General features: G+C 39.5%; 1 protein-coding gene across 1 annotated transcript in view; it reads right to left on the bottom strand.

Moving 5' to 3' along the window:
* The window catches only part of LOC149259069 (endoribonuclease Dicer homolog 3a-like), a 395,016-nt gene that overhangs the window by 315,433 nt on the left and 53,940 nt on the right, over window positions 1-25,643 (bottom strand). Inside the window, 4 exon segments of the mRNA XM_089417273.1 lie at window positions 10,488-10,626; window positions 12,067-12,219; window positions 12,332-12,463; window positions 12,574-12,638. Of these exon segments, the coding sequence (XP_089273399.1) occupies window positions 10,488-10,626; window positions 12,067-12,219; window positions 12,332-12,463; window positions 12,574-12,638 (489 nt within the window).

Below are 25,643 nucleotides of genomic sequence, written 5' to 3'. Positions count from 1 at the left end.
ACTCAATGCCCCTCAGCTGCTCTCCCGATCACTGATTCTATCTCTCTTAGCAGCCCCGCTCTAGAGAATAGAATGACTGATCATCTAGTATGTTCTACAAGTGACCCTCAAGTCTCCTCTTATACTTTTCCTATTGACATCTCAACGACCAATATTAAGTCCCTAATCAACGGCTAAGATTAGATCTGGCTTGATCCATGTCTTTTGGACCACTCTAACACAGATTCATATTGATACACATTAATATTTTATTTTCCCTAAGTTTAGACCTAGGGACTCAATTAAAAATATTAATTATTTTAATATCTCATGATCTGTTTAGAATATGCCCAAACCCTTTCTGGGTATTGGAGATCTCATGTACCCCAACCTTTCCACCAAATTTCATGGTTAGAACACATCTTATGCTAGCCCAAATCAAGACTTCATTATAAGGCCCTACCCGATGTGACAAATGGTGACAGGTATGCCCTAGTTCAAAGTAGAGCATGAAGGTGTATGTCCGGGATGTGTCGAAGGAAAACTTACAAGGGAACCATTCCCCTCAAGTAATAGCAAGACCACAGACATATTGCAATTGATCCACTCCAACATATCTGGTATGATGCCCGTACATTCCTTGGGAGGATACTTATATTATCTCACCTTTGTTAAAGACCTGGATCTACTTGTTAAAGAAGAAGGATGAAGTGTTCACCTAGTTCTGACACTTCAAAGCCTTGATCGAAAACCAATTCGAGAAGAAAATCAAGATATTGAGGACTAATAATGGGACCGAGTACAAATCCAATGAATTCCAAGATTATTGCAGAGAAGTTGGCATTAAGAGGGAGACTACAACGACATACACTCCTGAGCAGAATGGTGTGGCTGAAAGGTGTTGATATTTCTAAGTCTAACCGGTCAAAAATTTTCCTACACTATCTGGTTTATTTCTCCTACTTGTTTAATTACTTAACAAGTTATTTAACCATATAAATACTGAAATAAACACAATGCAGTGTCAACCATCTACAGATCATCAACTAAAAGAAATAGACAAACACACAATGAACGCTGTTATTTTTGGACAATCGTCCCCGGAAAAAACCAACTTTGGAAAATCGGTGCAGCAGTTCCAAGGGTTTTATTATTAAGTAGCTTTTCTTGATTTCAACTAGATGCCAAACTGGCTCACCTGACAAAGAAATCTATCTGGCAGTAATACCTCTCTTCGGAAGCAGATATTCTGAAAGTCTACTCCACTGAACTCTCTCTAGCGTCTCTTTGAGGCTCAGCGTCAGCCTAGAACCCTCTGCGTCAGCCTCCTGATGCACAACGCAGCCTTTCTGGCCCTCTACGTTACTTCTACAGCCTCTGCATCACTCACGCAGGCCCTCTGGCTCTCTGTGTGGTGACTCTGACCCTCTATGTAGCTTTTGCTGGCTCTGTGACTGCCTCTTTGCCTCTGTGTTGGTCTTCCGACATTATCTCTGCCTCTTTGCCATGCACTAACTAACCTTCGCTGCAACTTTGATCATTGGTTCTATTTCTCTTAACAAACCCCGCTCTAGAAAATCGAACTCAAGGATCAATCTGGTGTGTCTCCAACTGACCCTCAAGCCTCCTCTTATACTTTTTCTGTTGAGTCTTCAACAACCGAGATTAAATCTCTAATCAACAGCTAAGATTAGATTTGGCTTGATCCATGTCATTTAGAACCTTATCACCCAGTTTTATATTAATACCCATTAATATTTTTATTTTCCTATGTTTAGACTTAGGAACTCCATTAAAATATTAATTATTTTAATCTCTCTCTAACTGGGTGGAATTTCCCCAAACCATTTCTGGGTCTTGAAGATCTCATGTGCTTTAGCCTCACTACCAATTTTCATGGCTAGAGCACATCCGATGCTACCCGAAATCAACACTCCCTCTTAGCGAGGAATGTGCTCTAGTAATACTCCACCACTGAGCATCACCCTGATCATCCGGCACGATACCTGTGCTGATGTTTGGCCTTGCTGCCCAACATCCTCTGCACTGTTGCATCTTGTACTACTGCCCATGGCTCTGCCACTACCACTGCTACATCTATACAACAGCTCCCTCTACATCTGTGTTGTTGCTATTCCTTTCTCCCAACACTACATCTGCACTACAGCCCTCTCTCATCATGCTGCATCGTGCTGCCCATAGCACTACCACTACTACTGCTGCATTGCAACTCAGTTACTGAGACAATGGTGATTGATCTACCCAACTACTAACAACATTGTCAGGCTAGAAACCCTCCTAATGTTGAAGCTCTCTCTGTTTCTATCATGTTCTCCCTCTGTTGCCTCTACGCTACTGCAACAACTTTGTGCCTCTCACACTGCTCCAAACACCTTTGTGCTTTCCTGCACTGTTGCAACCCTCTCTGTGCTGCTAGGGACTACTGCACTCTAGCACTGCTCTGTCGCTTCATCCGCATCCACTTCTACTAACATCCGTCATCCTGCTACTGTCACTTCGAGGCTCCCATAGTCATATATGATCCAAGAGTTTGGGTACCTCAACGATCTTGCGCCTCATCTCCTGTAGTCCTCCTGACTTCAGCTTGATGTCACCCCACCTCTTCTCTAGAGGTACATGAACACTCATGACACAATCGTCATCATCCTCTACCTCCTTCTCTGCCTTAGCTGGTGTTGCCTTGGAGTCAGATGCCTCTCCCTTATTCTTCTTCCTAGGACACTGGGTTGCATAATGGCCCAACTCCCCACAGTTGAAGCACTTTATCTTGGAGAGGTCCTTTTTCTTCCTCTTCCCTTGCTACCTCGCTGATGCCAGAGTTGCATCTTCTTCCTCCTCTTTCTTGACCCGGGCTCCTTTGCCAATACTTCCCACCTTGGTCAGTCGTCTGATCTCTTCTTGGCGAAGAGCTGCCCATAGTTCTTCCCAATCTGGAAGATTCGTTCTGCCCAAAATGCTTTGGACGAATGTCTCCCACTCCTCGGAGACTGCGTTCAGGGTGGTCCTCACCATTAACTCTTGATCCGGTGTGGCCCCTATGGAAGTCAATTGGTCCCAAATCTCCTGCAACATGCTGAGGAAGTGATCTATCTGCTCCCTTTTCTGCATCTGATACGACCGCAGTTGATTCTCTACTAGCATTTTCCTCTGCACGGAAGTACCCTAATACAATGTCATCAAGGTGTCCCACATCTCCTTTGTCGTATTATTCTCGGCAATATGTTGAACTACATGATCCTTGACCTCATCAAGGATTATGCACTTTGCCTTGGCCATTGCATCCTCATACTTTTCGTTATTAGTTGGGTCCATTGGGATAGCTACAGTACTCAAGGCGAAGGCCTTGATGCGATGTCTAACTAGAATAGACAGGATCCTGGCCTTCTAGATGACAAAGTTGGACGCCCCGTCCAGTGTGTCCTAATCCCTTAATCCATTCATCGCCATCTCTGCTCTTCTTTTCGACTCCTTTGAGTCTCTACTTCCCTCCTGGAAGTTCTTTCTTCGACTCCCTCTGAGTCTCTACTTCCCTCCTGGAAGTTCCCTTCTAGACTCCCTCTGAGTCTCGATTTCCCTCCTAGAAATCCTTCTACCAACAGTCGAATCGTACCTCTTTGATCCTCTTTGCCTCTGCAACACTGATCTGGATTTCTTGGCTAGAAATCTGCCTAGGTAGCGACTCCCTCTACCATGGTTTTGTCTCGTTAGGTACTGTTCTGACTCAACAGCAACAACACCCCACCAGCTTCACACTCCACAATCTGCCCACAACTTCCTATGCCCCAACAACTGAAGAACTGAGCCTCTAGGCTCTATGCAATCCTGACAGTGACTGAATCGCTCCACTAGCCAACTGCATCACTCCTACTTGGTTGAGCAGGATGATGTGGCTCTTTGTGAGCCTCTCTGCCTCTCATTGCTTCTGCGCTAGCCCCTTCACTAGCTCGAACTGATGACGCAGGCCCTCTGCGTCACCCCTTCTCTGCTATTTTCCGCTTAGGAACAGCTTCTGTCACTCGGGACAATTGTTTCTGCTACAAATTCTCTTATTCAGCTAGTGCCTTCAGCGCTCCTATGATCTGCAACGCTCTGATACCATGTTGATATTTCTAAGTCTAACCCATTAGAAATTTTCCTACATTATCTTGTTTATTTCTCCTACTTGTTTAATTACTGAACAAGTTATTTAACCATATAAATAATGAAATAAACACAATGCAGTCTCAATCATCTACAGATCATTAAATGAAGAAATAGACAAACACACAAGGGAAACCGTTATTTTTGGACAATCGTCCCTGGGAAAACCCAACTTGGGAAAACCAGTGTAGTAGTTCTGAGGGTTTTATTATTAAGTAGCTTTTCTTGAGTACAACTGAATGCCAAATTGGCTCACCCAACAGAGAAATCTATCTGGCAGTAATACCTCTCTTCAGAAGCAGAAATTCTAAAAGTCTGCTCCAGGGAACTCTCTCCAGCGTCTCTTTGAGGCTCAGCGTCAGCCTAGAACCCTCTGCGTCGGCCTCTTGATGCACTACGCCACCTTTCTGGCCCTCTATGTTACTTCTGCAGCCTCTGCGTCACTCACACAGGCCCTCTGGCTCTCTACGCAGTCACTTTAGCCCTCTGCATAGCTTCTATTGGCTCTGTGTCTGCCTCTCTACCTATGTGTTGGTCTTCCGACACTATCTCTGCCTCTTTGCTATGCACTCACTGCCCCTCATTGCAACTCTGAACACTAGTTCGATTTCTCTTAGCAAACCTTGCTCTAAAAAATCGAACTGACTGATCAATCTGGTGTGTCTCCAACTGACCCTCAAGCCTCCTCTTATACTTTTTCTGTTGAGTCTTCAACAGCCGAGATTAAATATCTAATCAACGGCTAAGATTAGATTTCGCTTGATCCATGTCATTTAGAACCTTCTCACCCAATTTTATATTAATACCCATTAATATTTTTATTTTCCTAAGTTTTGACTTAGGAACTCCATTAAAATATTAATTATTTTAATATCTCTCTAACCGGGTGGAATTTCCCCAAACCATTTTTGGGTCTTGGAGATCTCATGTTCTTTAGCCTCTCAACCAATTTTCATGGCTAGAGCACAGCTGATGCTACCCCGAATCAACATGAGGAAGAATCGCTCTATTGTAGAAGTTGTCTGTGTCATGTTTCATGATCAAGGCCTTCAAAGTTTCTATAGGTTGAAGCTGCAAATACCGTCATGTATGTTCAAAATCGATGCCCTCATCAAGCATTGGACTCCAAGACTCCCGAAGAAATGTTCACTGGTAAGAAACCCGATGTCTCTCATTTTAGAATTTTTGGAAGCCCCGTATATTTTCATGTGCCGAAAGAGAAAAGAAGAAAATTGGGTGCATCTGGGAAGAAAGGAATCTTTGTGGACTATAGTGAAAATTCTAAGGGATATAGAATTTATGTGGTTGTTCAAAAGGAATTTGAGTTAAGTCATGATGTCACCTTCGACGAAGATATAGCCCTCAGGAAGATCAACAACCTTCCTATCATAAGGAAGGACAAAGAAGTTGACACCAGAAATCAGGGTGAAAAAGAGGATGAAACGATGCCTGATGTTGATGAACCTATGGATCCTCCTCCTCATGAGCCCTCCTCCAAAAGGAGACCCTCATGGCTTAGGGAGACTCTCGAAGATGCCAAGAGACACATTGCACCAAGAGGGGCTTTCCATGAAATCAAGAAGCCGAACAAGTATCAAGGATATTTGACCGCCCTGAGCACTATCATTCAAAATGAGCCTTCATCATTCGAAGAAGTCGTGAAGCAACAAGTATGGAAGGATGCTATGAATGAAGAATACGAGTCAATTATGAAGAATGATGTCTGGGATGTGGTCCCTAGACCCCAGGAAAACTCGGTTGTCACTTCTAAGTGGCTCTACAAAATCAAGCATGGAGTTGATGGAAGTGCTGAAAAGTTCAAGGCTCGCTTTGTTGCCCGAGGCTTCTTTCAAAAGGAAGGTGTAGATTACAATGAGATATTTGCAACTGTTGACCGATACACCACCATCCGCTCGATCATAGCCCTTGCTACCTTGCAAGGATGGAACCTACATCAGATGGATGTCAAGACCACCTTCTTGCATGGTTGAATCAAAGAGGAAGCCTATGTAGAACAACCTGAGGGGTTTGAGGTTCATGATCAGGAATCTCATGTATGCAGGTTGAAGAAAGCTCTCTATGGTTTGAAACAAGCACCTCGGGCTTGGTATGAGAGGATCGATAGCTATCTGATGAAGTTGGGATTCACTAGAAGTGAAGATCCGAACCTTTACTTTAAGGTTGAAAATGATAAACCTCTCATTCTGGTACTTTATGTGGACGACCTCTTTCTGACAGGTGCAAACCCTCTCATTCACAAATGTAAGAGGGAGTTGGCTTCTGAATTTGAGATAAAGGACCTAGGATCGATGCACTATTTCCTAGGATTGGAGGTCTGGCAATAGTTAGGCAAAATTTTCCTCTCTCAAGGAAAATATGTTGTGGAGATATTGGAAAGATTTAGGATGGTGGACTGCAAGCCTGTGACTACTCCGATGGAACTTAACTTTAATAACTTATGTGGTAGTGTTGCTGGACCTGAATTTGGAAATGCTTTTGAGTATCGTCAACTCATAAGAGCATTGATGTTCATGGTGAACTCCCTTCCGAACATATGTTTTGCAGTTAACACATTGAGCCAATACATGGTTGAACCTCATCATATACATTGGATTCCAAGAATCTTGTGAGACATCTTCGCGGCACAATCACTCATGGACTGAGATACATTGTCGGAAATGTGAGGTTGCATGGTTATTCTGATGTTGTTTGGGTTGGCAGTGTGGTGGATCGCAAGAGCACTTTTTTATGTTGTTTTTCTTTGGGTTCTGCTTCGATATCCTAGATGAGCAGAAAGTAGAAATTGGTTGCCTTAAGCACCGCCGAGGCCGAATACATAGCTACTAGTATGGCCTCCTGTGAAGTTGTCTGGTTGAGAAAGCTCTTCAATGAGTTGTTTAGACATCTGTTGGATACCATCGTGATCCTCTACGACAACCATGGCCTCCTGTGAAGATGTATGGTTGAGGAAGCTCTTCAATGAGTTGTTTGGACATGTGTTGGATACCACCGTGATCCTCTGCGACAACCAGAGTGGGATCCGATTATCAAAGAATCCCGTGTTTCATGATCGCTCCAAGCATATAGATTTCAAGTACCACTTTATTCGGGATATGGTACAACGAGGAGCAATAAGGCTCCATCACATTGGGATTGATGAGCAGGTTGTCGATATTCTGACAAAGCCCCTGGGGAAGGTCAAATTCTTGGCCTTCCGAGAACGACTTCGAGTCGTGGAGAGACCCTCTTATGAGGGTCCTGTATGAGATGGGCATTGAGCTCTAGGAGCTCCGGGGCGCTTGTGGTACTTCTTGGAGCGGTGAGCAACCATAGGGTGAGTGGTTCAACCTTCCCCTCGCAGTTTGTTGTGTACAGGGTGAGTGGTTCAACCTTCCCCTATGATACCCCTTGGCGACATGTAGGTAGGATGAGTGGTTCATCCTTCTCATGCTGAGACAACCTACCCATGCAGTCTGGGACTCATGGGAAGTACCTCTCATCTGGCCAATGAGTAGGGAAATTAGGTAGACCATAGCACTACCAATGGACGCATCATGTACTACCATACTCCCTATGCTAGGATGACCAATATTTATTTAGGATCAATGGGAACTGACTTCGAGTCAGTAAGAGTGGTATGAGACACTCTCTTTTGTTTGGAACTGACTTTGGGTCAGTAAGAGTGGTATGAGACACTCTCTTTTGATTGGGGCTGACTTCGGGTTAGTAGAGAAAGGTATGATACAATCTCGATCACTTCTTCTTCTTCATAGTTCAGTGGAGCAGAGCAGTGCATTAATGGCAGAGATAGTACAGATTGGAAGATGGATTAGCAAATGGAGTTCTCCTTAGTTGAGAGGGAGTGTTAAAATTGGCAACTGGAGCCAAACTCCACATGGGTCATCTTATTTATGACAACTGATATTTTTATTGCATTCCTCTCTCTAAGAGGTGTAGGATTGATCTAGAGATCATCTGATTTTGACATGTACAAATGAAGTTATGAATTTATTTTGATTATGGACAAATTGTCAAGGTTGGCCAGCGAACTTATGTAGGCTCAGAAGCCCAACAGTCACATCTATTCATCCTCAACGTTGTATATAAATAGAAGGTGACTTAGCCTCATTTGGACACACTCATCTTCACACATCTCTCTCTCTCCTCATTGATTGGGTATAGATTTATGGGCAGCAACACTCTCCACACGTGCGAAGGAAAGGAAGGATAAATTTATGTTTTAGATGTTGACCAAGTTGGACCAAATTTCCAAATTGTTGTTTTGGGTTGCGTTGACCAAGCGTTGCGCAGTTTGACTGCGTTTTGTGAGGGTTATCTCTAATTGCACAGGCCACATTTCTGAGCACGGAAATCAAGGCAATCCGTTGACTGTTTGACCAGCGTTGACTATGGTTAGGGTTGACCACAGGTGGACTATTTGACCAAACTTTGACTGCCCTGAATTTGACTGTCTTGAGGGTTGTTTCACCTTGCTGTTTGGAGGCCGAAGTTGACTAAAGTTGACCGAATTGTTGAGGATCAAATCTACCCTGTTGACCTGAGTTGACTTTTCTGGTTAGGGCTCTTTTGTTGCCGTTATAAATTATCAGATATGTAAATTGTACGATCTCTCTCTATTAAACTATTGAAGACTAAAAGAAGAATTGATCAAGGGTTTCCCCACATTGGGGTTTGTCCCTCGCTGGTGCCACATCTTGTGTCCTCTTGTCTTGGCTTTTCTTCTACTGTATATGTTTATGTTCTATCTGCATTTTACTATCATGTTGATGTGATTGCTAAATTGGATATTGATATTGGGCTAATGAAGAAATTGAAGTAAAATTGCTCTTAAGCATAGAACATACCATTGTTGTCTAAAGTTATCAAAGGCAAAGGAGCCACAGAGAGGCTAACGCGGAGATGTGCAGTAGCCTCTAGAGGCAAAGTCAATTCACTGGGAGAGATTGACGTTTTCAGGTCCAGAGGTCGGGAAGGAGTCCCATAGTGACAGAGAAGCGCCTTTTTGGTCGGCAGAAGGAAGAACAACTTCATTAGAATTCAGCAGAAGGCAAGTCGTCCAGCTAGCTACGGAGAGGCTAACGCAGCACCTCAAAAGGCCAAAAGTCTGAAGGCAAGTTGTGCTGGAAATTACCTATGGGGTGAAGAACATTCCTCTCCAAATTTTTTCCATTATTACTTTGTAGCACTGCAAGTTTCAACACCCAGTTGTACTCAGATTATTTCAGTGTTGCTTAATAATAAAACCCTTAGCTGCTCCACCGATTTTCCCAAGTTGGGTTTTTCCTGGGACTTTTGTCCAAAAATAATTGTGTTATTTTATGTGTGTATGCTAGCATTTCTTCCAGCATTTATTCTTCCGCAGTTTTATTTGTGTAGGTTGCAATGTGAGTTGTTCAGTATTTGCTGTAGAAAATAGTAAATAAATTGTTAAATTTAATTAACAATTAGGACAATAATTTCCAGTCGCTGCAATAAGATTCCGATTGTGGAATTTTCATGTGAAGATAAACTAGGCATGTTTGTTATGGTCAAGCTTTGTGCATTTTTTTCTTTGAGATGTTTAGCATTACATGTGTCGAAAGGTTTCCAGTTTCAAAACATTACAAGTGTTGTAGGATAATTGGTCATTCAATTCACTACTTTGAATTTGCCAATTAGTAACTATTTCTAAAGGAAATTAACATGAATGAAATGTAAATACATAGCTATGTAAGGCCTTCGGGACTCTCAATAAGGAGGATATGACTTGCATAAAATGATTAGATTGCGTGATTGTTACTGCCATAGATCAATTTTTTGAATACTAGTTCTTTATGACCAACTAAAATAACCTATGATAGAAAAATAACATCAACAGTTATATTGCAAATCATTCATAGAAGCATTTATATTGATTATTTGTGCCTAAATCCCAATCGGTTAGCTAGAGGAGTTGAGTGTCATGAATTGAAATAAGAGGTCTCAAAGTCAAGTCCCTAGGCCAGCTATATATGTTAATACTCAATGTCCCTACCGCATCAGGCATATTATAGTCTATGCCAGTTGTTTACCCTAGTTACCACCCATCAATGGTGGCATGATCTCGTGGTGTTTCCCATGCATGGATTACATGGAAACAGAAAAATATAATTTGTACCTTGAGACTTTCCATTCTTATTATAGTGTTGCCATTGTATATCCTTACTCGAAGGAAATGTTTGTATATGTGGTTTCCTTCTTGTAAACAATTATACAAAAGTTCAAAAGCTGAAATGTAAAGAAATCTTGTGCTAAAACTTGAAACAAATATTGCATATACTTGCATATGAATTTATGACCATATATACCAGATGGCATTGCATCTTTTAAAACCTCCAGTGCCTCTTCCAAAAATCCATTTTTGGTCCTTTGTATGCTATCTAAGGCTTCAACATCAATCTCCAAAGAGCTATCGATCTTGTGTCTTTCCATGTAAATTTGAACAGCCTTCAAAGAAACAAGACTATGTCATACAAAGTATTATAATAAATCAATCTCCTTCAAAGAAATTTTTCATCATTCTAAAAGGAGTATGAATCAAAAGACAAGACATAGAATCAAATGCAAACAAGTAAACCAGAAGAATCCCTTTGTAATCTGATCATTAACAGTATCATATGATTCCCAATGGTCATGTGCCATGTAGGGCTTTACACAATAAATCATGGAATTGATATGGTCCTATCAATGGTTCAGGTAGTGAAGACAGGTTGCTTTCAACAAGTGGACAAATTTTCAAATCAATCTTCATTTAGCACATCGTGAGCAGATCTAGGCACCTACAATGAACATTCTGTCATAATTCATTCATGATAAAATAGTGTGTACAAAAGGTTCACAGGGCATAATCCGACAGGCCATATTCAACACAAAAGACATCTTAGCCAGAAACTTGCTCTAGAGCTCTCTGGAAAGATATAATCTTAACCATAGGTCATGGGAAAATATTACCTCCGCAGATCTAACGTACATATCGAAAAAGAATAGAGACACTGAAACACTTTCAAGTTTCACTTAAGGAATAGGATCTGAAGAGCCAACCAATTATGTACTACCATTATTCAGCTTTTAGTTTGGAACAGAGGCGTTTAGCAAACATGCATGTGTAGCAAGTCAAAGTTCCCATAGAGATAGATGAGAGAAACAATCTCATGCATTTGAGGATATTCAGAGAATTAAACAGGTACAAACAGTGCCACACGGCTGTGTGGCTACAATTTTCTCAACGAATCCTGGGGCCCAGAGTAATCTTGAAGTGGCAGTGTGTAACCATGATTTTGGTAAAAATGTTCCAAATCAATGATGACATCTAGGTCTTACTCAAGCCACAAGCTGAATCCATCCAGTTGCAAGCTCGATTGAATAAATTAAAATCACAGTTTTACTTAGATCTATGTTTTGGGTCAACTCAAGGTGGTATGAAAGAATCTTTGTCTCCAACCACATGGATGCTCTTGAATCTGGATGGATGAAAGGTTTGTAGGACAAAGGAAAAAGGTTTTATTACAGAGAGTTGAGGTAAAACTAAGCCTGTTGTGAATAAGTTGGATGAAGCAGATCCAAGTACCTAGTTACAATGTGTTGTAAGAGGGTGTTTTAGTTCCAAACAATGTCACAAGATTGTGTCTAAAAACATTTACAGATGAAAAAAAAATCAATTGGATGGGATATTTCGAAAAGGCCAATGACAACAATCTTTCATAACAAGAAAGCTACAAATTAAGTGGAAAATATATATTCAATGTACTTTATATATGACGCATATACCTGTATTTAGATATAACTAGGTTCACAATTGCATGGATAGGAGCACTAATATTTCTTCAATGACAAATTATTTACATGAAATTAGAAGGTTTTCCAAATAAGCATGAAATAACTTCATACTTTGTAGGCACAAAATGAACCAAGCTTTTCTAAACAATACAGAATATTTCCATGTATGCTCCGAATTTGCTTCCTCAAATTTTTGATAAAATCTTCATCATCTTTAAAGTGCGACTGCAATATGTTGCTTTCACAATCCTGGGGAGTTTCATACTGTAGCCACCAAAACCAATTTGTTAGAAACAAGTCATATGATATTCAACATCTGCTTATATAATCTTTAATAGAAAAGCAATGCAGCCTTGAAAAGCAAAGCAAATCCCACCTTTTCCTTGAGAGAAACTAACTGCAATTTCAAAGCTTCTTGATTAAAAGCTGATCGACTATAGTATAGTATTTTTTGGTTCGGAGTGGGCACAAACAATTCAAGCTCACTCCTATCCTCCAACGCATAAACCTGCTTGAATTTATAGCAGAAGTGAAGAATAAAAAAAATATTACTTCCTTATAATATACAGTGGAAAAAGATTTTGAGATATGAAATCCACATATATCTTGTAAATGAACCTTCGAGTCTAGAATATCCTCTAGCCGAGCTATTTGATCCTCACAATCATGGCTTGAAGAGATACCTGATATCATTGCCATTACAATCCAAGGTACACATTAGTCTAGTATAATGAAGCTACTGATACAAACACAATACCAGCAATGCAAGAAGACTCTCATACACAATAAATATTAAGGAAGCACGTATGCATAATGCAAGTATGAGAAGAAAATTATCATAACTGTACACATGTACACTCATTTATAGTATTCTATAGATAACAAATTTTTGGGGATTGCAATCCAAGTTGAACAACTCTCCAATAAGTAACAATAAAGTGGGTTAGGGATCAATTTAGACTAAGTCACCCATAAGAGTTAAGGTTAAAAACAAAGTGCACTAAAATACAAAATATAGAAGGTGTAACAACCTATCTATAAATATAGAGAACGCAAGAATGATAGCAGGCATACGATGCATCCATATGATAGCTACTTATGCATGTGTCACATACAGCGCACTAGTATTTATATACTAAATTAACTATAAGTACTAAATATCATGACACTTCTTCGAATAGAAGTTCTACTCAGCCATCAACACCCATATTGCTTAATGTATCATGATTAATGGGTAAATACTAAAAGAGGACTATATAAATTATATATTTCAGATTATTAATAAAAATTATATTAATAAATTAATAAAATGATTAAAAATATATATAAGAAATTAATTAAAAGGGTACTTAGTATAATGTTATAATCTTTATATTAAAAGGAGTACTTTAATAAAACATAAAGAAATGCAATTTATTAAATCATAAAGTATATATATACGTGACCTTAAAAAGAAATATGGGAGATGATACGTGACATGGAAGGGTGTCACTAGGAGACTAAGCGGTGGGCTGCTGGTGGAAGAGCGACCACCGCCAAGAAACCAGATAAAAACCACGGAGCAAAATTTTAGAAGGGGACCGAGGGAAGAGGAAGGTAAAAAAGGAGGAAAGGAAAACTGAAGGAGGAAGAACATCATCAACGAAAATTATCCACAGGAAGAGCCTGAATTGTTCTGAGGTTTTGGGCACGGGGGAACAGTCTGCTTCAACTAAGAAGCTTACTGGATTGAGTAGCCAGGTTCTGCTCAGTTTGGCTGGGTGGATTCGGTCTTTTGGTAACCGAAGTAGGGAGCTGGAGGCATCATCAACTGCAAAGGCACAGGTAGGTATCCTCAGCAGTTCTGTTAGTTAATCTGTTAGTTAATTTTGTAATATTTCAGGAAAATAATTACAGATTCAGGATAAAATCTCCTTTACTGTTTTTACATCTGTTTTACGGCCCTGTCAGAAGTAAAAAAGTAATGCATGTTTATGAGACTAAGTTTCATCAATTCCTTCCTACTGAAAGCAAATGGTACTAATTTATGCTGAAGATGGGGAAAATGTTTCTTGAAATCTAAATGAGCAAACCACTTGACTTGCATAGGCAAAGTGTCTTTGTTGCTTATTACCACCAAAATGGGTGACTTTATAGGAGAAAACTTTTTCTCCTACATTGGACAGCTAGCCAGACAGCAGCCCCTAATATTCACTTCTTGAAGATGATATGCCATGCACCTCTGACGCTCCGCCATCTACATCAATCACATACCTCTTTCCATCTGACATTTCCTCTTGGATGAAGGTGGGTTGTCGTTCAAAAGGTACTTTGACATTTTGCAATAAGGTGTTTATTGTTGGGTGAATTTACTGACAGCAAATCCACAACATAAATATGTCAATCCAGGAGCATGGGCTTAAGGCGATCCTCCTTTTTCTAGTAGGATGTAGATGAAACTAGGAGAGCAACTAGAATCTCACAAGGAGCAAAAATTTGAAAGCCAAAACAAAAGGAGTGTGTCATGTAAAGACACGACTAGGTCTATTGGAGTTGTGCTATAAAATTATTAAATACTAATCCCTAAAAAAAATTCGTTGGTGGTAGAAGAGCTTAAACCAAAGCTCGATTCACTGCCTTTGTTTTGCCATTAGCTTATAGATAAAATATAGTAGATATGATAATATACAATCAAATATAACTACATTAATGTCCAATTAATCACCAAAAAGGATCTAAAGAGAAAAATACAATTGATGATAAACACCCTTAGCAGTACATAAGGTTGCTACTTCAAAAGCATAAGGTAAGCTCATCTAACGAATGCAAGAGAATGTTGATGTTTTGAGTAGCATCAGGAATATTTTCATGTGTGGAGCAAGTCGGCTAAGTGATGGGGCCTTGCACCCATCGACCCATGATATTTTGATGACCCATGGTATTGTACCCTTTGGGAAAATATAAGCACAAGGGTGATTTATTCATTCTTGTGGTTGGCAAGAAAGCATCTTATGGAGGAGAATGCCAAGTAGCCCTCATATTTGTCAAGGGCCAAGAGGGTCTGTGGTAGACCTCAAATCTATGGAGGGCTAAGAGGGCCTATGGTAGGCCTCAGATTTGTGGAGGGCTGAGAGGGATTGTAGTAGGCCTCTAACCTGTAGAGGGTAGAAAGGGCTTGTGGTAGGCCTCAAAATAACAAGAGAGGCATCTTGTGGAGCAGGTCAGGTAGGCCTCAAATCTAGAGAAGCAAGGGGAGTTGTGCATTGAAGCAGAGAAGGGCTGTTGCCCATGGGAGATAAGTTGAGGCATGTAGAAGACTGAGATTTCCCCTGTTTAGATAGAAGAGAAGGGTTGAGTTTGCCCCAGTTTCGACGACATAGAAAAGTTGAGTCTACCCCTGTTTAGACAACACAGAAGGGTTGAGTTTGCCCCTGTTTGGACAACACAGAAGCATTGAGTTTGCCCTTATTTCGAAAACCCGGAAGGGTTGAGTTTGCCCTTGTTTTTAAGCAGTGTTTGGACAGCTTGGAGGGTTGAGTTTTCCCTTGAATTCCATTGGTTGGACACCTCCAAAAGCAACCAACAGCGAGCAGACTATGGCAAGTACAATGAGTAACTTGTGGCATGGAGATCGAGGAGGTTTTCAGCAGTAAAGACAAGGGTTTTTCTATGTAAGTTTTCCCTTGTTTTTTGGCATTATAATAAGCATTGTAAAAGGGCCATTTTCTCTTGTACAGGAGCCCTAGATTCTTGTTGAACAACTAATGACAATTATGTTTTAGGGCTAAAATTGTGTTTATTGTGCAAGATCAAATTGTTTGTTTTATAAGTTTCATTGTGCTAAATTTGTTCTGGTTAGACACATCAATGTGTTTTAGTTCTTTAGCTACGTAAATCAAATATGAATCTATTGCCAAATATGGTGTGTGTGTGCGCACACTAAGTCTAGTGCCCAAAATCTAACATGGTATTAGATCATGGTCTCTGAGAAGGGCACTTGGATCTGAGATTTACACAAGTGACAGCTCTAAGAAGGAGTTGTAGGAACCATTTCATGTAGCAGCAGTGTTTTGAAGACACATGTCAAGAGAGTTAGATAAGTAAGGCAGACTACTTGTATGAGCCGTGAAGGTTAGGATCAACAGACCTAGTGAGACATGGAGTAGATCGTTCACACAAGGATTTGTGGATAGTTGCAGCCTAATGCGTAGAAAGAAAGAAATGAACAAGAGATCCATTATGATCCAAGTGTGAAGGTATTGTGAAGAGCTTTGAGCTTGGAGGGGCCAGGTAAGGGCCAGATCTATTCGTGTGATAGGAGAGGGTATGAGAAGACAGGAACGAGATGGTTAGAGGGCTAAGATAGCCTGTTGTCGCACAGATTGCCACGACAACGCTTAGACCGGGGGCTGTCACCCTGATCCCCGATCTCTCCGTTTAAGCCTATCTCCCGCGGCTAAGGGGGGTAGACCCTATGGGACAATGGATGACCAACTGTGGACCAGTTGGGTTGGGAGACACGAGGGGAAACAAGCACTTAATTGATTTTATTAAGTTAATAGACCAGCGCCTTATGGAGTTAATGACTGAATGATTATTTATCAAATGCTTGCAGAAATACGAATCTCATTAACAATCATTTACCATCAAACAGTGTTCAACGAGGACTCGCCCCCCCCAGGGGTCTAGTTTCCTCGCTCCCCCGCGCTCCGGGGACTTGGGGACGAGTAGGGGACGTTTCCCCACGCTCCCAAAATGGAGGAAACTCAGGGGGACATGCCAGAGAAACGTTTCCCTTCCCTGAGGGAATGTTTCTCCACTCTCCCAAAAAAATGGCCTTGCTTATAGTTTATGATTTAATAGACCTATAGTGGTACAAAGCTACTCATGTTCTGTATGGGGATAATGTCTTGTGTTGTCTTTTGGTTTCAACAAGCGTTATTTTAGAGGGTCAGTATCATGGAAATTTGTTGGACCATATAGCACGTACATGAATTTTCCCTTTTAAACTTCTCCTTTTTTTCTCAAGTGATGGCTGGATTACAGTGGGGAGATAACTGGAGTGACAGGCAAAGAATATGAGACATTCAGTTTGTGTTTTTAATTTGCATGACATTTGACATACAAACTATGGAAGCAGCACCTATGTCATGTGGGAAATAATTGGGTGGACTATAGACTAACATGCGTTTACTGCAACTATGACAAAAATTAAAATACTATGGGCAGCAAGAAATCTCAGGAACTGTCGTTATATATGAATTTATACAGTTACAAAATTTACACAGACCACAGTTGCTCAGCTTGAATTCTCAGGTCTGAAAATTATTTTCACCCGTGAAATACACTGCTAGTTTGAAGTTTGAACTGCATGGCATTGCTCTAATAAGGTAGACAAATTATCCATGCCATCGTTGGTCACCCAAGTTGGTTCGCAGATGGTCATCCTGCAGTCAATGTCATTTGATAGTAAACTGTCAGAAACTCTTTCATGTGATCTTCTCATCTCTCCTGGAACTAAAACTCTTCTTTCAGCATATGGTGTACTGTCTATATTATATATAATATAACAAACTTTCTAGCTGTTGGATCCAATACAGCTGGACAACCCATTGTAGTTTCCCCTTCTACTGCCAATGCAGTGTTCTTGATCTGTTCATTTAGCTTTTCACAGAATTCAATGGCTACCTTATCAAGCTGAAGCTCTCCCTCTGTCTGACCAAAATCTAAATTAGAATTTGACCAAGCTGAATTAGAATTTTAAATTTATTATTTTATATGATATTATAAATTTGGATAATGTCAAATGATATTCATATCAATGATCATGCTTTGCAGCTTTTCAATTCAAACCAAATTGTCATAGTGGAATCAATTAATAAATTATATTTTATATTTATAAATTTGTAAGACCCTAATGCTCCCCCACGTTTCCTAAAAAATGGTAGGGAGCTTTTGCATAGGCCGCTCCCGCGCCCCCTCGCTCCCTCGCCCCCTCGTCCCGGAACCTTGGTGGAACATTGCCATCAAATAACCCGAACAAAGATTAACTTTTACCAAATGCGAGATAATCGATAAATGCTCAATGGCTTAACGATATTCCAGCAATTAAATTTCTAAAACAGGAATGCTTTAAACCACCACGAAATTTAAATGCTAACCAAATTTCAAACAGTTAATCTCCAGATATAAACATTTTAAGCACATTTAATTTCACCACAACAGAAAAAAGTCTTTAAAAAAGGATTTCCAATTTTTTTATTAGCCTTTTTCAAAAAATTTAAATTTCTTTTTTTAATATATATTTTTTATAAAATTTTAAATCTAAATATAAAACAAGACAAATCCCAAAGTCTAATAAAAAATTGAATTTTTTAACTTTTTATGAAATTTTTTATTTTTATTTTTATTTTTTGTGATTATTTAATCGAACTAAATTTATAAACCTAAAATCTATCTAAAACCTTAGACTAAATCCTAACCTAAATGAAATCAAAATTAAAACTAAAATCTGACCATATATGACAAAAATGAAATTCTATAAAACTAAATCCTAAAAAAAAAATCAAAATAAAACAAATGAAAAAATCAAATCTAACCCCTTTTATATTTATATTTTTTAACTTTTATATTTTTTATATTTTAAAATTAAAAAATCAGAATCTAATCTAAACCAAAGTTCTAAACTAAACTAGAACATTTAAGAATTTTTTATGTTTTATAGCTTTTTATGATTTTCTGATTTACTTTGAATTTGGAACAAAGCTAAACTTCGAAAATTCTAAATATTAAAACTAAAGCTTCACCCCAAAAAAAAGGGCAAATCAACTAGATATAAAAACTAAACTATATCCAAACTAAACTAAAAAAATGGGATCTACGCTAGGGTAAAAATGCATTAATAAATCAGTAATGTATACCTCAACGCATATAATAAAAACAAAACCACATTAACCCTAGCACAAAAAAAAATCGAAAATGTGTTTCGTCTTGGTTCTGCAAGTTAATGAAGAGGCAAGGAGAATCGCGCGCAGGCAGGGGGCACGTCTTGATTGCAGGCTTTATATATATATTTGGTTTCCAGCTGCAGCTTTGGACGAGCGTGGAGATGAATGGAAAACAACGTTTGCTGCAGGTGAGGTTTGCAGACAGGGAGCTCGACGACAAAGGGAAGGTGAATACGCAGTGTGGAAGGAGTTGAGAGCAAGTTGAAGGGAGCCGACGTAGAGAAAGGAGGTTGGACGTGTGGAGAAATACGCAACGATTTGCAGGTTTGCTGAAGGATGAGAGAACGCAGAGGCTTTTGCAGGTTTTGGAGAAGTGTAAGGAGTGAAGAGCGATGAGGGTTTAGGCAGCTTGGAGAACGACGAAGAATTGATGGAATAAAGACTGCGCAGAGGAGATGGACAGCAACAACTTGTTTTTTGCAGCTATGGCAGCGTACAGGCTACATTGGAAATTGATGGGGAGCCTGTTGCAAGCCCAGGGCAGCACATAAAAAAAAATTCGAACAAACTTCCTGCAAATAATGAAATCCCAGCAAGCAGGTAGCTGACCTTCTTTAGAAAGATTGAAAACCTGTACTTGCAACCTAAAAACAATGAAGACAAACAGTCGGAACCTGAAAAGGTAAAAAGTAAATGAAACCCTATAAACCATAAGAACCAGCTAAAATTATTTACAGCTTTGTGACTCTACAACAGCCAGATTTGTCAGTAACCACAGTGATATTTTTCAAAATTTTAGATTTATTGTGAGGCACTTTAGAAAAACTCTCATGCAATTCAAAAAAATAAACTTTAAAGGTCAGACCCAGAATCGAAACTGGCTGGGCTCTGCAAGAAAATGCTTTGCGGGAGTTCGCTGGTTCAGCCAAGAAATTCCCCAAACGCCCACTGATTTCTTCAATAAGGGTTTCCTGCACAGCTTACTTCAACCATCAATAAAGAGGGAAAAAACAGTATTAAATTCCAGATGCAATGGAGATACCTGCCATTATTTCAAAAATTTTATCACCTTTCAAAGCCTAATAATTGAACAAGATACCTGTGTTCAACAATACTCTACATCAAGCTATTACTAATGGCTGAAAATAAAATTATGCAGAAAATAAAACAGCTCACAGCACTTCAGGAGAGTAACACCAGCAAGATTTCAACCCCAAAGTCTTTCTTTATTTGCACCAGAAAAAGTTTACAAGAGAGCTTTCTTCAGCACAAGACTCACAGATCGAATGATCTCAAATGACCCCTAGCACCCTATTTAAAGGAAAAATTCCCAATGGCTAGTTCGAGTGATCCATGTCAAAATGATCTCGACTGTCGATGAGGATCAAGATATCTTTTAATCTCATCCGTCAAATTTTTAAATGCATTTTAATATATTAAAAAATTGAAATTCTGCATTTATTTACTCAAAAATTTGACTTATTATTATTTTTTTTAATTTTTATTTTATTTTTAATTTTTATTTTTAAATGGATCCTCGAACTTAGCCTTTGGAAAAATCACCTAGGACCTATGACTTAGGACCTATGAGGGGATTAATACATTTCCTAACCCTCAAGACACTTTACATCATGACTTTTACAATTTTACATCTTAAGGGGGAAAACCCATTTGACATAGACCCTCATAAACCACCCAGTTCTATGACCAAATATAATCTAGCAGATTAACACTCTACGATTCCTCTAATATTCTAATGACAAAATTCATTCCGGCATTGGGGTTAGGCTGAAGGAAAACTCTGCTGATCATGGATCGGTGAGACAAAAAACATTCTGGAACGTATATTATCACTAGAGAATTAGGTCCACCTAGGCAATTTACATACATGACTCATATCTGCTAAAATTATTTACGATTTACACATGCAGACTGGGTTTACAACATAACATGATTAGGTTGATGATGGAAATCGAATGGCACGGACACATCGTTGAAGTGCTATCCCTTTTGAAAATATGGGGGTGTACTGCTATGGGTAGTTGACACATAGTGGTCAACATAGCCATTGGAGATCCAAGTGAGAAACTTGAAGTGAAGGTCAATCAGAGACCTTGAGGGCTGAGAAGGCCTGCAATCTGGACTTAGAGGGAGTTAGTATCTCAAAGGAAGACAACCTTCAAGTTCATGAAGTCATGGTACAAGACAGGCATGCAGGTGGGAGAGAGTAGTCTTGCAAGAGTCATGGTACAATATGGCCACGCAGACGGGAAATAGTAGTCTTCCAAGATTGTGTCATGGTGTAAGATGGCCATGCAAGATGCTTAGGAGCGGGAGGCTTCTAGGAGTAGGGTCTCTTCAAAGAAAAGTCCTTATCATATAGTGGGAATTGCTTATGTGTCATATGGAGCAATTGCAGTTGAAGATCAAAGGTGGAAATGTATTCCAAGTTTGAAAGCAAAGCCACTTTAGGTGGTGTCGTGAGAATACATACCTCGCTAAGAGGGATTGTTGATGTTTTGGGTAGCGTCGGGAGTATTCTCACATGTTGGGCAAGTGGGCTAAGTGATGGGGATTTGCATCCATAGAACCATGGTGTTGCACCATTTAGAAAAGTATAAGTACAAAAAGGTGAGTGATTCATTCTTGTCGTTGGCAAGAGAGCATCTTACAAACGAGAAGGTTGGGTAGGCCTCAAATTTGTGGAGGGATGAGAGGGTCTCTGGTAAGCCTTAGAATTGTGGAGAGTTAAGAGGGCCTCTGGTAGGCCTCAGACCATGGAGGGCCAAGAGGACCTATTGAAGGTGGCAAAAGAACAAGAGAGGCGTCTTATGGAGCACGCCAAGTAGGCTTTAGATCTAGAGTAGCAAGGTGAGTTGTGTATGAGTGCAAAGAAGAGATGCATCATGTGGAAGACAAGACAAGGCTTGTAGAAGACTGAGTTTGCCTTGTTTGGCCAACAAAAAAGGGTTGTGTTTGCCCTTGTTTAGATAGTAGAGAAGGGTTGAGTTTGCCCCTATTTGGATAGCAGAGAAGGGTTGAGTTACAACAGTGTTTGTACCATAGTGAAGGGTTGAGTTTGCCCTTGTTTTGCAACAGTGTTTGGATAGCTTAGAGGGTTGACTTTTCCCTTGACTTTCAGTGTTTGGACAGCTAGAGAAGTAGCCAACAATAAGCAGACTGTGGCAAGTACAGTGAGAAGACTATGGCATGGAGATTGAGGGTTTTAATAGTACAAAAAAGGGTTTTTATGTGTAAGTTTTCCCTTGTATTTGGCATTTTAACTGAGCATTGTAAAAGGGCCATTTTCCCTTGTATGGGAGCTCTAGATTCTTGTTGAAGAACTAATGAGAGTTTTGTTTTGGGGCTGAAATTTTGTGTTTACTGAGCATGATCTAATTGTATTTGTTGGTTTTATAAGTTTCATTTTGCTAAATTAGTTTCTGGTTAGACACATCAATGTGTTTGAGTTCATTAGCTATGTAAAGTTAAAGGAAGTTGTTACTAAATCTAGTGTGTATGTGTCTCTGTGTGTGTGTGCACTAAGTCTAGTGCAAAAATCTAACAAGAAATGCATGAAAGAGCACAATCAAATTATGTCTCAATAAAAACAAAATGAGCAAGGGCTCAATATAAGAACAAGGCCCTAACTTAATATCTTCATCATAGATGGAGGCACAAGTACAAGCTCCCATCACCATCAATGGTTGGGAAGGAATTGATGGTAAGCCTAATGATGTTATATGAAGAACCCAAGGAAGACTTGGGGATATTGAACTATGAAATTGTCAATGAACACTTGCCATCTATTGAAATTGCCCTAACACTCAAGGCCATAAAAAAGCATCTATTGATGGGACACTAGTAGACAATACTCTTAGAGGGGCATGTTTGACTCTTAAGTCTCATAGAGCTAGTATGTATGCCAAGCCAATAGTATCGAAGTTGAGGTTTGTGCCATGAGAAAAGCTTCATAAAAGCTCAAGTGTGAACCAACTTGTCAACCACGTGCCTAAATTAGATGTGGGGTCTCACCAATCTACAAATTGATGCCCTGTGGGGCATTGCATGTCACTTACAACCATTAGCCATCAAGATGGGGGGAGAAAGAAGTGGGTAATCTAACAAGGTTTGCCCCAAGAGTGCCCTAAAATTTTCCACCTAAATCTAGAACCTCCCTCAAAAACTATGATAGACACCTCTAGTTTGGGTACCTAAAGACAATAGTAACGGATCCATCTTACTCTCTGTAAAGGAAATGGAACCTCCCCTTGATATATTAATATACATGAACCAAAAACCAAGATGGTCCTCTTACTCGTCTATTAAGTAGGTCCCAAGCCTAATAGACCCTATCAAAAATTTAAATATGGTGGTTTGTCTCAAATCCTAAGGTTAGAATTTAGTGTTTTCAAGTATATTTAGATCTAATAATAAGGCCATCCCTCAATTGCATGAAGTGCTCAAAACACAAAGGCCTATATAGGCAATGGAACCTCCCCTTGAGCTATTAGTATACAAGAACCAAAAGCTAAGGTGCTCTTCTTACTCGTGTGTCTTGTAGGTATCAATGAAGTGAAAGCTTCTTGATAAATAGAAATATATGTATAAATGTCTTATTAAAAATGAATTGACAGATGATGATTGTTACATTGGGGTTTTCCTGGCTTATATATCGCCATGGGCGCCCTTTGGGGAAAGGGCATGATCTTATGATCGTGCCCCCTTTCGTCTAATTAAACCTAAAATTAACTATTTTTTTACATAACGTTGCCTTCCTCTCGAAAGAATGCTTTGTCCTCAAAGCATACGTAATGACGGATGTTGTTGACAAAATGCTTCATTCTCCCAAGAAGCATCTTCTTTGGTAAGTCCTTCCACTTGATCAGATATTCCAAGATGATCAAGGTCCCACACTTTAAAAGGTCTTGGATTAATCTCGCAATTTCCGTTTTTTGGTGATGTGGATATCGGTATGGCTTGATGTTGATGGGGTCTGATCTTGCCTTGACTTCTATTGTATGCACAATTTCCCTATTAGGCGGCATCTTCATAGGTAGGTCTTGAAATACTTTTTCATGCTTCTGAACTAGATCTTATATCTTTGGTGACTCTTCACTGGTCAAATTTGCAGATAACATTTCTAACTGGTGACATTGTGCTACATAAGCAGGTGCTCCTTTTCGAATCATCTTCATCATCTGAGATGATGATACAATTTGATTCTCTAGTGCTTGGAATCCATGTAATTTGTACCTCTAACCTCCCCATTTGAATTTCATAAATTGTACTTGATGGTTGGCGGCATAAGTACCTAAAGTTCGTAGCCATTGGATACCTAAGACTACATATACTCCTCCTAACAGTACCGTGAAGAATGGAGACTCTAAATTAAAGTCTTGAATCTGCAATTTGACCTTATGGCATTTCCCCACCTTTTCAATCTTCTTACCGTTAGCTACCATCACTTTCATGTTTGGTAAGGGAAATGAAAAAATATTGAGTCTCTTTGCCACGGTTGCATCTAAAAAATGTGTGTGTTACCAGAGTCGATGAGAACCACTACATTATTCTTCTTTATGTGTCCTTTTAACTTTAATGTCTGACGTTGTGATATACCTATCATAGCTGATAATGACACTTGTGGAATACTTCCATCATCTAATTCTGGTGAGAATTCTGGGGTATCTTCTGTTTCTTCTATGTCAGACTCTTCACTATTTGAATCTTTGGTTGCTTCACAATTATATAGGTTCTTTGGTTCTTTTCCTTTAGCACATCTATGTTTGGGGTCCCACTTCTCACCACAGTGTTTGCATTTACCCTCTTTTATCCTTTGAATTTCCACATTAGATTTTTCATCTTCACGACGATGTGGTGGAACATATCCTGTATTATTTGAGTCCAGATACTGGGGTATTCTTTGTCTTGAATATGTTTTTTCTGCTTTTGACCAAAATATTGGTTCGAATTTCTTTTCGGTTGTTTATTATTTTCATCTTGCTACTTCTATTGATGTAATGTCATGCATCTCAAGTTCTACTTGTAAATGGGTTTTGAGTCCCAAGACGTATGATTGAATTAGACGAGATTTTGATAATCCAGGTACTCGTGTTACTAAGGTCTCCCATTCTTGAGTGTACTCGTCCACACTTCCTTTTTGTCGTAATTTGATGAGCTTTGAAAAGAACTCTTCTTCCTTTACACCTTGGAATCTTTTAAAGAATGCATCCTTAAATTTTCTCCAGCTAATGACGTGTGTTGTCTTTTTCCACCATATATACCAATTATATGCTTCTCCTTCCATTTTCGTGGATGCGTGCCTGAGCCTTTCGTCATCGTCATTGATGTCATATATCTCAAAGTATTCTTCTGCTTTATTTATCCATGCAACATTGTTTTTTTCGTTTCCATCGAATTTAGGCATCTCGACTTTTGCCCTTCGCTGGTATGTTGCTAATGGTTGAGCGAAAAAGGGGTGTTGATTGGTAAAGGTATCCCAGAGTTGCTTGTTTGTAAGGGTTGCGTTACTCACTTCTTGGTGGGGTGTCACTGATTTTTTTGGGGATTCAACTTTTTCATGAGAGTCTGTTGACTTTGTTGAATCTGATGAGATGTACTTTTGATTTTCTTCATTTTCTTTTAGTAGTTGTGCGGGTGTACAATTCGCTTTTTTACACAGAAGTTTCAGCATTGTTAAGGCCTCTCCGATTTCTACTTCTGTTTGGACATGTTGGTTTTCCATCTTTATTTCTATTCGAT

The sequence above is a fragment of the Pinus tabuliformis genome, chromosome 6 (genome assembly GCF_031772625.1).
Source record: "Pinus tabuliformis cultivar Carrire ecotype Pingquan chromosome 6, CPIR1, whole genome shotgun sequence".
NCBI lineage: Eukaryota > Viridiplantae > Streptophyta > Pinopsida > Pinales > Pinaceae > Pinus > Pinus tabuliformis.
Note: the sequence above shows the minus strand (reverse complement) of the source record. Positions and strands in the feature narration are given on the sequence as shown.